Genomic DNA, 14,221 nt, shown 5'->3' with positions numbered 1-14,221 from the left:
GACGCCCCCCATCACACTTACTTGCTGCAGGTGGCCCTCCCCGCACCCCCCTACACCAGGTCCCTCCGCCTAAATGCCGGCGGTGACCAGGGCAGCCGAAGATCCAGCCGCCGCGGTCGCTGTCGAAGAAAATGCCACCCCCCCAAATGCCAATGCCCTAGGCAACCGCCTAGGTTCCCTAAATGGTTGCACTGGCCCTGTGGCGGGAGGAAATGGTCAGGGCCTAAACTTTGGTTAAGCAGTCTGTATAGTATGGCCTGAAGGTAGAAGGGGGTGGGGGAAGTAGAAAAAGAAGGGTAAAGAGAAATCATAAAAGCAGAACTAACTGTAGAAACTATAGAAGCAGAACTAACTGTTTGTAACAGCTTATGATTAATGGCTGCCAGATGACAGAGCAAGAAACAGCAAAGGGCAAAAGTAAGGAAAAACAGGAAAGGCTTGCTTGGCTTTATTCCTTCTATGGATGTAAAATTTTAAGGAAGCATATGTAATTTTTGTGGTTTTTATCCTATATAAGCTCTCGCATTTTATCTGTCATTCGGCTGCCTTGGCTGACTCCCCCATGCATGCATGTTTGATTAATCAATAAAGGAGCCTCAAACTGTCTGATTAAAATCAATCGTGTGGTTGATTTTCCACAACAGTATCCACAAGTCCTTATATAAGAACATAAGAATGGCCATACTGGGTCAGACCAAAGGTCCATCCAGCCTAGTATCCTGTCTACCGACAGTGACCAATGCCAGGTGCCCAAGAGGGAGTGAACCAGCAGATGGAGGGACTTGACCATTCCCCTCTGTTCAACATTGATGAGGCCTCATTTGGAGTAATGTGTCCAATTTTGGGCCTCACACTACATGAAGGATGTGGAAAAATTGGAAGGAGTCCAGCGGAGGAGTGTGGAATAGGAAATAATTGTTCTGCTCTACTCAGCACTGGGGAGGCCTCAGCTAGAGTATTCTTTCCAGTTTTGAGTGCCACACTTTAAGAATGATGTGGACAAATTTGAGAGAGACCAGAGAAGAGCAACAGAAATGATACAGGGTTTAGAAAACCTGACCTAAGAGGAAAGTTAAAAAGGGGTTCAGTTTTGAGAAAAGAAGACTGAGGAGGACCTGATAACAGTCTTCAAATACATTTAAGAGATGTTGTAAAGACAATAGTGATCAATTGTTCTGCATGTCCACTGAATACAGGACAAGAAGTAATGGGCTTAATCTCCAGCAAGGTAGGTACACAGTAGATATTAGGAAAAAACTTTCTAATTTATAAGGATAGTTTAAGAACTGAAATAGGTTACCAAGAGAGGTTGAGGCAGCCCCATCACTGGAGCTGTTTAAGAACAGGTTGGACAAACGCCTATCAGGGATGGTTTTAGTATACTTGGTTCAGCCTCAATCCAGGGAGATTGACTGGGTGACCTCTTGAGGTCCCTCCCAGCCCTACATTTCTGATTCTAAAAGTGAACAATTTATCCCTTACCAATTTCATACTCATGTGCATCTATAGGCCTTACCATCTGAATTCTACTGTAACTTAATATGTATTAAGTAAATTGCAGACCATGGAAATTTATGATGATGAGTTGACTACATTTTACTTTTATTTTAAATGTCCAAACTTAATTTGATTTTTCACTGCAGTTTTGCTAATTAGGACCCCACTGAAGTCAATGGTAAAACTCCCATTTGTTTCAATTAGGCTAATATTTTACCAACATTTATTGCAGATGTTACCTGAAAATGCAGATACTACCAAACTGGGGGATTTTCAGATATTTGGGAGCTCAATCCTTTTCCAATCCTGGTTTGCCAACTCACTACTCCCTTTATTTAGATTACTCTTCAAAACTCTTTTTCACAGTACAAGCAAGACATGAGCCAGCATTTTAAAAAACACTTTTAATCTAAACATCAAGATGAGCCCATATACTTTGTCCTTCCCCATCTCCTCCCTATAGGATCTTAGACTAGATTGGTGGTATCATATCTGAAATTAGATTGTAAAATGTTCTGGGCAAGGCCACACCTTCTCTTTTTTCCTGTAATGGCCTTAGCACAATTATGGGTGGTGAAGAAATATTATGTATACAACATAGCTTTTGCTACTAGTGCCACTCCACTTTGCATTACACAAAAGACTCGAAATCCCTGGAACAATTCCATTGTCAAAGCCGAAGAGGATGAGAACTAGCCGGAGCTGCGGCCAGCAGGAGGTGCTTGGAGGCTCTGGCGAGGAATGCCAGCGGTGGAAGCTGGATTGCAGAGTTTAGGACAGCACTGGAGGCACGGAACTGCAGACAGCGCCAGGAGGGCAACATGGCATGAGAGCTGCGACGATAGGGGGAAAGGAGCCGGGCGGTAGCTGGAGAGGCAGGTGCGGCCAAGGACGGTTTGTTTGTAAGCCGGGAAAGCCCAACCGTGTGTGTTGTGCGGACAGAGCCAGAGCGAGGGAGGTCGGGAGAGGGGTTGGGATGGGGTCCCCGGGGCGGGGGGGCCTGCAGGCGAGCAGAAGCGAACCCTATGCGGCTAGGCCAGGAGGCGAGGGGCGGCGAGCGCAGCGGCCGGGAAAGGCCATGCCCTAGCTCGACGTCACTTTTCTCGCTGCAGCGACGGGGCGGCCTGAGGAGGAGCCCGGCAAAGCGGGCAGGGGGGTGCGGGCAGGCGCCCAATTCCGTTCCCGCCTCTGCCCCTTCCCCTCCCGGGGGTGGCCGGTGAGAGAAGCGGGGGCCACCCACCGCCACACCAGGGCTGCTTGGGGGGGTGGGCGGGCGGAGACACTCCACCCCGGGGCGGGGCTAGGGGAGGCCGATGTTCAGTCTGGCAGCCACTTCCTTCCGGCAGCGCTAGCGGGCGCGCTGCTCCGTGACAGGAGTGTCCTGCGACGGCCACCGTAGGATGCCCTGGTGGGAAGAGGGTCGTGACGCTTCGGCTCTCCCGCAAACCACGGCGCAGCCAGGGCCCCCTCCGGGCCCTGGTGCCCGCGAGACCCAGCAGGTGGCGCTGTCCCGGGAGCCGATGGCTGGTGCCTGTGACTCCCAGCATCCCCCGCGCCTCCCCTCCCAGGCAGGGCGGGGCTGAGGGAGAGAGTGCCACGTCTCTCGTGCGGCGCTTTGTGAGGAGCAGCGCCGCCTCCTCCGCCGGCCGGAGCCATGGGCGCCTCGCAGAGCGTGGACATCCCCGGCGGAGGCACCGAGGGCTACCACGTCCTGCGGGTACGCGCCGGGCCCGGGGCAGGGCCGGGCCCGCCTCGCCAAGGGGCCTAACTGCGGCCGCGCCGCTCGGGCCGGCGGGCTCCGGGCAGGGCGTCCGGGCGAGCGTCTCTCACGCGCGGGCCTGGCTTCGCTGGCCCCTTGGGCGGGAGGAGGTGGCCGGAGCGGCAGGGGGCTGGCGGCCCCCCGTGCCCGGTTTTCTCGGGCGGCCCTGGCTCTGTGAATTGTTGCCTCGGGTCTCCTCCGCCAGCCTCCGGGCCCAGGTGTGTGGAGCCGCCGGACTGGCCAGCTTGCCAGGGGCGGGCAGAGAGGAAGTTGCTGCGCGGTCGCTACAGGAGCGATCTGCCTCCCAGACCTTCACGGGGGGTCTCCTGAGGTCCGAGCCGCACGTTGCAGCTTGAGTTTAAAACACTGCCTGTGACTGCGACACGATTTCGCAAAAACTGCGTTGTTTGTTTAAAAGTGGAGATGACTCTGCCCCCAGCTTAGGGTTTGTTGTGGCTTGTCCATGTCCAGCGTCAGCAATACCTTTTCTGATATTACAGAAATTCAAAAAGCCATCTGCGGTGACACGCAGCACCCAGTCTTTCATTCTTTGAGAACTCAGCATCCTTTCTATTACTGCAAAAGAAATGGAAGACTAAAACGGTAGTTATATAAGAAAACGATGTAACTTCATACATTCTGATGTCTTGATACTGTATCTACGTTACATCTGTAGAAGCTATTGTCAGGATAACTAATCACTTGCCCCTCAGTTTGTTCTTCATTGTGTAAGCAATGTATGATGTTATGCTCCCTTTTGGGTTGTGTTCAGAGAGAACAGGAAAAAAATGTTTTTACTGCGTTAAAATCTTAAACTGTTGTTTTAACATGTTATCTGGTTGCACTGAACCCTAGGTTCCCCCAAGCTTTAATTCAGCTAGTTTAGCATGTTCTAAAGTACAGTTTATTTGTCTTGACTAGAGTTTTAGAACATGTTCATTAGGTCAAGATTGCTGTCTAACATCTTGCCTCTAAGACCTATTTGCATTTTTGACTATTGATAATGTTAGAAACCTTACTGTGGATGTGCTGGCATTTTTAATACTGTCACAAAGCCCTATTCAGGCCAGGTCTAATGAACACAATGTTTAAAAACACCAGCAGATTGGTGTCCAAGAGCTCCCAAAGTTGTAAACACCAATGGAGCTGAAGCAGAATTAGCAAAGGCGGAAAACTTTTTTAAAAAGGCCCTGTTTTCATAAGGGAAGAAAACTGCCTATTTTAAACACTCACCCCCAGAACATTGTATCATTTTTCATCAAGTTCCATATTTTAATTATCACATTTTAGTCGGTGGAGACATATTCTGATATTTATACAGCTTGGAATCTTGGTATATTACTAATTGTTGTTCCCTTAATTCTAGCCTTTTTATAATTTTCTTTTCTTCACAATTTAAGGCTATTCCTTTCTTTAGGCGAGAACAACAGTCTTTATTCTCTGTAAAGTAATAAGTAAACTAAACGGAGACAACACGAGAGCATAATATAGTTTGGACAACACATAGTAATTGAGGTGCCAAAGCAAAGAGACACGATTCACTTACGTATATCTTCAAGGTACCATTGTAAATTGGGGATAGGAATTAATCTCAGAAGATGGGAGGACGAGGAGGGAAAATTTATAACATAATGCACAACTGCCTGGCTTTTGTAGGTGACAAATCTGAGTAACTGTCACAGATTGAAGTGTCACTAGAGGAGGTTTTGGAATTAATTGATAAACTCAACATTAACAAGTCACCGGGACCAGATGGCATTCACCCAAGAGTTCTGAAAGAACTCAGATGTGAAGTTGCGGAACTATTAACTAAGATTTGTAACCTGTCCTTTAAATCGTCTTCGGTACCCAGTGACTGGAAGTTAGCTAATGTAACACCAGTATTTAAAAAGGGGCTCTAGAGGTGATCCCGGGAATTACAGACTGGTAAATCTAACATCGGGACCGGGCAAATTAGTCGAAACAATAGTTAAGAATAAAATTGTCAGACACACAGAAAAACATAAACTGTTGAGCAATAGTCAACATGGTTTCTGTAAAGGGAAATCGTGTCTTACTAATCTATTAGAGTTCTCTGAAAGGGTCAACAAACATGTGGACAAGGGGGATCCAGTGGACATAGTGTACTTAGATTTCCAGGAAGCCTTTGACAAGGCTCCTCACCAAAGGCTCTTACATAAATTAAGCTGTCATGGGATAAAAGGGAAGGTCCTTTCATGGATTGAGAACTGGTTAAAAGACAGGGAACAAAGGGTAAGAATTAATGGTAAATTCTCAGAATGGAGAGGGGTAACTAGTGGTGTTCCCCAAGGGTCAGTCCTAGGACCAATCCTATTCAATTTATTCATAAATGATCTGGAGAAAGGGGTAAACAGTGAGGTGGCAAAGTTTGCAGATGATACTAAACTACTCAAGATAGTTAAGACCAAAGCAGATTGTGAAGAACTTCAAAAAGATTTCAAAACTAAGTGATTGGGCAACAAAATGGCAAATGAAATTTAATGTGGATAAATGTAAAGTAATGCACATTGGAAAAAATAACTCCAATTATACATACAATATGATGGGAGCTAATTTAGCTACAATGAGTCAGGAAAAAGATCTTGGCGTCATCGTGGATAGTTCTCTGAAGATGTCCACGCAGTGTGCAGAGGTGGTCAAAAAAGCAAACAAGATGTTAGGAATCATTAAAAAGGGGATAGAGAATAAGACTGAGACTATATTATTGCCCTTATATAAATCCATGGTACGCCTACATCTCAAATACTGTGTACAGATGTGGTCTCCTCACCTCAAAAAAGATATTCTAGCACTAAAAAAGGTTCAGAAAAGGGCAACTAAAATGATTAGGGGTTTGGAGAGGGTCCCATATGAGGAAAGATTAAAGAGGCTAGGCCTCTTCAGCTTGGAAAAGAGGAGACTAAGGGGGGATATGATAGAGGTATATAAAATCATGAGTGATGTGGAGAAAGTGGATAAGGAAAAATTATTTACTTATTCCCATAATACAAGAACTAGGGGTCACCAAATGAAATTAATAGGTAGCAGATTTAAAACAAATAAAAGGAAGTTCTTCTTCACACAACGCACAGTCAGCTTGTGGAACTCCTTAACTGAGGAGGTTGTGAAGGCTGGGACTATAACAGTGTTTAAAAGGGAACTGGATAAATTCATGGTGGCTAAGTCCATAAATGGCTATTAGTCAGGGTGGGTAAAGAATGGTGTCCCTAGCCTCTGTTCATCAGAGGATGGAGATGGATGGCAGGAGAGAGATCACTTGATCATTGCCTGTTAGCTTCACTCCCTCTGGGGCACCTGGTATTGGCCGCTGTCAGCAGACAGATACTGGGCTAGATGGACCTTTGGTCTGACTCAGTATGGCCGTTCTTATGTTCAAAACATGCCAAATATTAAAACAGAATGTTTCCAGTTTCCTGTTCCCTTTTAGGCTAGCTTTTTGCTCCAGTGAGGTTCGTTAGTTGCTGTGACATCAACAACGTATTGCAAGCTGAATTGTCAAGTAGAGAAGTGCAAACTAGTCACCACAAGGCTGGATATGCGATGACCACAGGAGGGTGGGGGGGCTGAATATGCTTATTTCTTCTCATAGCCTGGTTGGCATGGGGACAGATGTTCCGTACTTACCCTTAAAGTTGACATTTTTATTATGTCTGTTTGTAGGTACTTGCAAGGATGGTAGTGTTAAAAAGCTTAAGGATGGGTGGTCTTACTCTGACTTCACTTGTCTTTTGCTTCCATAGTATTGTGCTTGTCTTAATGTTCAAATAATTATGCACAGTTCTAAAGATTAATACACTGAATTTCTGATAAAGGGGCAAATTTGTGACTTTCTTGCATAATTCAGATCACTCTGTTTTGATTAGCTGCTGTTGTTTAGATTATTCTCGTATGGGTTTATCAGATACTTACTTGGAAATTGACTATATGATTTTTAAAACTTAATTGATTTGTTAGTAAAATGATTTATATAGGCAGATTAAGGAAAGTGCAGAGAGGAAAATGGTGAGAAAGCAGTACAGTAATTACTTTTATACAATCTGTATCTTCCAGGCAGGGAAGGAAACTCTGGATAGCTATAGTTGCAGTTTCTTAGTATCCCTTCATATTTCTCTCCTCTTTTTTTCCCAAAATCCTTTGTTTATATTCATCAGTGTGGTCAAATACAGACTTCCACTTGACCATTGACACTGTAGAGGGTATACCAGAAACGTGGGGTAGTTCTGAAGATGGCTTTTGAACCTGGTACGTTGGGCAGCACCTGTATCTGTTTGCTGGAGGACTTGTGCTGTGAACATTGATACAATAAGTAGCTGCTATGCACAGGGTATGAGAAGTTTATCAGGCAAATGCTAGCTAGTGATAGATAAGAAAGCAAACGTGGCCTTTCACTACTAGGATTTTTAGGAGAGCTTACTTTAGAACCCTATCATGGGCGGTAGCAACAGGAGCATCACTTTTGTTCACATGGTATGCTTGCTTTTGGTACCATCTCTTATTAGAATTCCACTCTCCATAGATGGGAGAAATTCAGAGATATTGAAGGTTACTGGTAATTACTGTATGAGAGACTCATAGAATTCCTGACTGATATAAAGGGGACTTCCTTGTATTCATTGTACTTATGGAGTATACACCCTTAAAATAAATCAGAAGGGATTGGAATATCATCCATTGATATCTTTAACTATATATATGGCCTGCAGCCATACCACATTTAGCTATGATCTCATGTAACTTTCCCATATTGCTAACTGACTAGGTCTAAACCTGCTTAGCTCAGAAGCATCCAAGGTAAACTTGAGCTACAGGCTGGTGATTTTGTACTGAGCCAGTGCCCCGGTAAAAAGGAGGTGTTTCTAGAAGTATATGTTGAATACTGTGCTGAGCGAGACTTCACTTGTCTTTTGCTTCCATAGTATTGTGCTTGTGCTTGCAGAAGAATTGTGAATCTTCTTTTCTCATGAAAATCCCCTGGAAAACCCTGGAGCGCTGGCCAAATCTCAATATGAGTAATTGTGTTCTGTGTACCTAATATTTTCCATGCAGGATTCAATTGGGTGTATGCTTCATTTCTCCTACTGAAACAATTTAGTATTTCAGTATAGAAAGGCTGCTGTGTTTCATGCCAGAGGTGGTTGGAATTTGAGAGGAGGAAAACTGGTATGTTCAATATGGAATCATTCTTTAAAAAAAAAGACATGCTTTAGGATCAGCCTAAGTGAAGGGTACAGTATAACTATCAGGCACAATTTACTACTGTACATCTCTAAAACTGCAACATCAGTATTAGTTCATAGTTTAATTTACCCTCTGATTAAAGAACATGAACAAATTTTTGACTGTTTGTCATCCATGTGGTATAATCCACTTTATTGGAGTTGCACTCTTGTTTAAATGTGACAGGTTTTGTTTCTAGTCAGGTTGGCACTTCTTCATTTTAATTCCATTTTGGTATAGTATCTTCAAACAACAAAATTGAAATAAATTTTGTTTAACATTTGTATATAATGTTATCTGTAGAGGCATGTCTGAAATTCAGGATAATGAGGTTTGGCATAAATGTAGATGTCTCATCACTGTGTAAATTCAGTTTATCATGTCTGCCTGAGCCTATTTTTGTATTTCTCACATTTTTATTCTCCTTTGGTGTCTTCTTCTGAAGACACCATAATATACTTTCTTTGCTACTGTGGTCAAACTTGTATTAAAAAAACAAAACAACCTCTTTAAATAGCACATGACCTCAGGATCAAATGAAACCTCTGTCCTTGTTTCTGTGTAGTTGGAAGTTTAGGTTAATGCTGTGTAGGAAAAATCAAATGGAAGCTTTTCACAACAGTAATGGAATGATTTAGTTACAGACATGTAATATACAGTGACAAGAAATATTGAAGAGCTTTTTCTGTTAGAAATATTTTTTCTAAAATGAATGTTTAAAGGCCCATATCCTGCAATGAGCTTTGTGCAGGCATAACCCTATTGACTTCATTGGGTCTGCCTGCATGTGCCAGCTTGCAGAGACCTAAAATGTTAAGTGTTTTTTGTTAACTTATCTTCCCTGAGCTCAATTTTTTTTTTTAAAAAAATAAAAGAGTAGGGCAAAGTATGAAAAGCTGAACTGTAGGTGTCTTCTGTTATGGATTCAGTTCAGATAGGGCCATAGGGAGGGAATACTGCCTTGTGAAACTATATCGGGCTACTGGACTGTAGACGGCTTTGTCTCAATTAGATGTTGACAAATTGGAGCAACTTCAGAAAAGAGAAACAAAAAGTGATTGATAGTGTTGGTGAGAATGATGGAATTAATTTATGAAGGAGGTTCAAAAGAAAGTAAATGTAGTTTGGGTGAATAACTAAAGAGGAAGAAAAGTTAGAAGGATGTTAAAAAAACCAAACAAACCAATGGATTGTTTAGAATGGCCCTAAGGGTTGACTAGAAGTCATGGGAGGAAAGTAATCAAAAATAATATTAAGATTAGTATCCAGGAAAACTGGCTTATGGTGAGACCTTAGACTATGAAATAATCTCCCAAGAAAACTGGTAGAAGCACCATTATTCAGGCCATTTCAAACTAGACTGGCAAAGTGTTGGGAGTATGCATCCTTGGAAGAGGGGTGGCTGGATGATCTAAAATGCCTTTTGTATTTCATTATGGTGGTTCCTGCTGATTCTGCTATATTTAATGTAGTATTTTCATTATAAGCCTTATTATTTCTACACCTGGAAAAAGAAATATAGGCATTTGAATATATTGAATACTCAAGCACAAGAGTGGGGAAATGATCTGTTCATATGCATGTGAAGTGGGAAACATTGCCGGGGATTGTCTTTCTAGGGCTGTCCAGGAATATAAATTTAAAACTAAAAATTATACTGTAACTTTTTTCTTTTTGTGGTGAGGAGGAGAGAATCCTCAAATGTGATAAATTTGTTACATAATTTAAAGTATATCGTATATACTCGTTCATTAGCCCATTCATTTATAAGCTGACCCCCCCCCCCCCAATGGGTAAGTAAAAATAGCAAAAACTATATGACCCTTTCATAAGCCGACCCTATATTTCAGAGATTGGAAAACTTTGGCTCCCGGCTTGTCAGGGTAAGCCACTGGTGGGTTGGGACGTTTGTTTACTTGGAGCATCTGCAGGCATGGAGCCCCTCAGCTTCCTGTGGCCATAGAGATGCTCCAGGTAAACAAAACTACAATGTATTAGATCAGGGATCAGCAACCTTTGGCTTGTGGCCTGCCAGAGTCAGTTTGTTTACCTGTCGCGTTCACAGGTTCAGCTGATCACGGCTCCCACTGGCCGCGGTTTGCTGCTCCAGGCCAATGGGGGCGGCAGGAAGAAGTGCAGGCTGAGGGATGTGCTGGCCGCCATTTCCAGCCACCCCCATTGGCCTGGAGCGACGAACTGCAGCCAGTGGGAGCTGCGATCAGCTGAACCTGTGGATGCGGCAGGTAAACAAACCGACCCCGCCACGTGGCGGGCCATATGCCAAAGGTTGTCGATCCCTGTATTAGATAATCAATTCAATGATTCCATAGAGTTTAAATTCATCACATTTTGGTGTAGACCTGTTTATAAGCTGACCCTCGTTCTTTGATGAGTCATTTTTTTACCAAAAATATTCGGCTTATGAACGAGTATATACTGTAGTTAACTTTAGGTTAAATTTCCTTGTGTTACCATTAAATTAAGTAATCTTTTCCCAAGTATGCTTTATGAACCAACCTTTTGTTGGAAAAATTCTCTTCTCTGGTATGCCCTCTAGGAATGGAAACTTCCTCACATTTGCCGTTAGCTTTGTATTTGCTGATTGTATAACATGCCCTTAGATTTATTAATTTATTAACCCCATTCACATTGACAATATTCAACCTTATTTACCTCTATAACCTCTCCCCAGTAATGTTTGTCTTGTTATTGGAGTGCCTACTGTGTCTTTTCCCTGGAAACAGTGTCAGGCTTCTAATTTCTTTCGTGCACTTAGCTAATTAAGTCAACAATCTTTTCTGTTTTGATTGATTATGCGTTCATTTCTACACTTTCAAGATGAAATGGAGAGTAAATGTCTGAAAATAATGTATTCTTTCCATTTTATTACAGTTGCTCTGTATCCTTGCACGAGTAATCAATTTGGATATGTGGTTGTATTGATTCAACCAGTTTCTTTGTAGCAAATAAAGATATTTAAGTTGGCCTCAAGTGATTTACAGGTTACTATATTAGAGTACTTTTTCCCCTGCCATGGTACAAACAGAATCAGAATAGTCCCATGAGTTAGGAAGAGCTTTCTATTTTTTATTTATTTATTTATTTTTTACTTCAATGCTTCTTTGTTTTCTTATAGCAAAGCAGCAAATAGATGGTTATAGAAAGTCACTTTTTAACAGGCCAGTGTATACGAACTGTACTTTGAATGAAATTCATTGCTGAGTATGGAGATTTATTTTCTTAAAATCTCTAGATCAATTCACTTATGAAGCTTTTTCTCGTGAAAATTAGGTGTTTCATAAAGGAATTCAATAAAAATGTGTACCATCTAAGTAAAAAATGTGTGCTGTGCAGTAAAAAAAGGTGGCAGAGATAAAATTTACTCTATCAGCTCTGACAAATTGCTTTTAATACAAGCAATACATAATAGTTTTATTACAGCCTACATAGCTACAAAATTTTTTGCTTTACTTTCAGTGTCTTGCAGGTGATAAACTGGATACTACTTTAACAAGTTTCCCTGTAAAAGTCAATTCAAACTTTCTGCTACTGAATGTGACTTAAAGTCCATGGATTTGAACTAAAATGTTCAAACTTGGGTACATGAAGTTAGGCTCCCACTCCGAAGTTAGGAACCTATATAAATTGCTTGACTTTCAAGGGTGCTGAGTGCCTACAGTTCCCATTGATGAGAGTGATAGCTGTAAGGACTTTACACCTTTGAAAATCAGACTGGTTTAGGTGTAGCTATATGGATTTAGAAGTCTAACATTAAAAATCCAGAACTGCAAATCTTGACCATTCTGTCATACATACCCTTATAATCAAAAGTTCATCACCATCACAGAGAGGCTTCTGCGTAGTGTGGAGAAATGAGCTCAGCAACTTGAGTAAACTTGTCTAAGGCCTTATCCTGGCTGCTGGAAATAGGTGTGCTTTTTATGTTAGGGTGGCTAACACGTATGAGCTATCTCAATGTAAAAACAAAATGAAAACAAAGCACTTTAGTTTTACTATGAAGTCAGTTTGAATTTAACCCCTGATGTGGGTATAATTCTGACTCCACCTAGTTTAATGTGTGGAAAAACTGAAGTTCCTTGGCTTCACTATGGTTTTTACTTCGGGATAGCTCATGCATCTTGGTTACCCCAAGGTAAAGAACAGGCATTTTCTAGCTAGTGAAGATAAGGCCTAAGCCTGCAATGAAATGAGTAGTGATGATTGTCTGGAGCGGGGGTCTCAAACTCAGTTTACCTTAGAGCCAGTGCCAGTCCTCAAATCCTCCCATTGGGCCAATGTCACTCATGCTATTCAAAACCCAACCCCCCAAAAAACTCCACCCTCCACCTGCCTAAGGTTCTGGGATGGAGTTTGAGTGGTGGAGGAGGTCGGGGTAGTGGATTGGGGTGCAGGCTCTGGGAGGGAGTTTGGATGCAGAAGGGGTGAGAGGTTGGGCTCTGGGAGGGAATTTGGGTGGGGGAGGGGTGTGTGGGAAAGGGAAGGGTGCAGGCTCTGGGACGGAGTATGGGGGTGGGAGGGGGGGTGTGGGGAGGGGGTGAGGGTGCAGTATCTGGGAGAGGGTCAGGGGTTCAGCACTTACCTGGGACTTCAAGGCAGGGCGGGCCGGGGGCCTCCACATGCTTTTGCCTCCAGGCACAGCTCCCAGTGTCCCATTGGCTGCAGGGGCACTCATGGCACGGCACAGAGGCACAGCCCCACCCCATCTCTGGGCTGCAGGGAGGGGCTGGCAGCCACTGGAGCGAGCAGGCAGACATTGCTCAGCTCCGCTGCACTGCCGTGGCCCCTGAGTGGGGTGTGCCCGGGGGGCGGAAGGTGGGGCCAAGGGAGAGACCCAGCCCCAAAACTGCTGAAGCCCCGTGGGCCACATTGGGGAGGTTCGCGGGCAAGGAGTTTGAGACCCCTGGTCTGGAGTGAGGAAGCATATTGGCATTCTGAGGTGGGCCCCGAGTACAATACGTTTAAGTGCAGTTCTGCACAGGAGAGGTGGGGAAAGCAGAGGCAATCTGAGACCAGCGATAGACACACAAATGCTTCCAGTGGTTCCCATGTACATATCTCCCACAGCCAGTTGTTCGGTGCCTCCTGACAGGTTGGCTATGTTTGTTTTTACCAGCCTGTTGGCTTGCTTATTTCACTATTGAATCATGACTTACAGAGCTCCATGCTCAGCACCCTACTGGTTCGTTGAGTGCTTCCATCTCAACAACAAACCACATTTCTGTGGGCCTGAGGCAGCTGTTACTAAAGGAATGGTCTGCCAATTTCCTGTAGTGTGACAGTCTTCTTAATGCACTTTTAAAAAAGAAAAAAGTTTCTGATTCCTTTATTTAATAACCTGTTGGCTATTATAAAGATTTCTATTCATAATCTTTATAATAAACAAAATTCTCTCACTACACACATACTTCAATAGGTCTACATAGTGTACATTATACAGGCATACTGTAAGTTCATAAGTTAAAATGTGTGCTTTAGACAAGCCACTAGCTGCTATATTGTGCAATTCAGATAATGGTGAAACCTGATGATTGCAACTGAAAACAAATTATTAGCTGGTTTTTGATTAAGCTTGTTGAGATGCTGCTTTGATGTTCAGTGATTTTTCTAGTCAAGGTTGTGTGAAGAATAACCACTTTTTGGCAGAGCATTGTGAGGTCTAACACTCTATCCAATGGCATTTTGGTTTGAACTTTTGATGGCCACATC

General features: G+C 43.3%; 1 protein-coding gene across 1 annotated transcript in view; it reads left to right on the top strand.

The window, feature by feature from the left end:
- The first annotated feature begins 3,049 nt into the window (after positions 1–3,049).
- GORASP2 (golgi reassembly stacking protein 2) overlaps positions 3,050–14,221 on the top strand; it is a 40,992-nt gene continuing 29,820 nt past the window's right edge. The window contains exon 1 of the mRNA XM_050916716.1: positions 3,050–3,214. Coding sequence (XP_050772673.1) covers positions 3,152–3,214 — 63 coding nt within the window. The 5' untranslated portion in view covers positions 3,050–3,151. The remainder of the gene's footprint in view (positions 3,215–14,221) is intronic.

The sequence above is a fragment of the Gopherus flavomarginatus genome, chromosome 10 (assembly GCF_025201925.1).
Source record: "Gopherus flavomarginatus isolate rGopFla2 chromosome 10, rGopFla2.mat.asm, whole genome shotgun sequence".
Lineage (NCBI taxonomy): Eukaryota > Metazoa > Chordata > Testudines > Testudinidae > Gopherus > Gopherus flavomarginatus.
The sequence above is the reverse complement of the archived record's forward strand: the minus strand, read 5'-3'. Positions and strand labels throughout refer to the sequence as shown.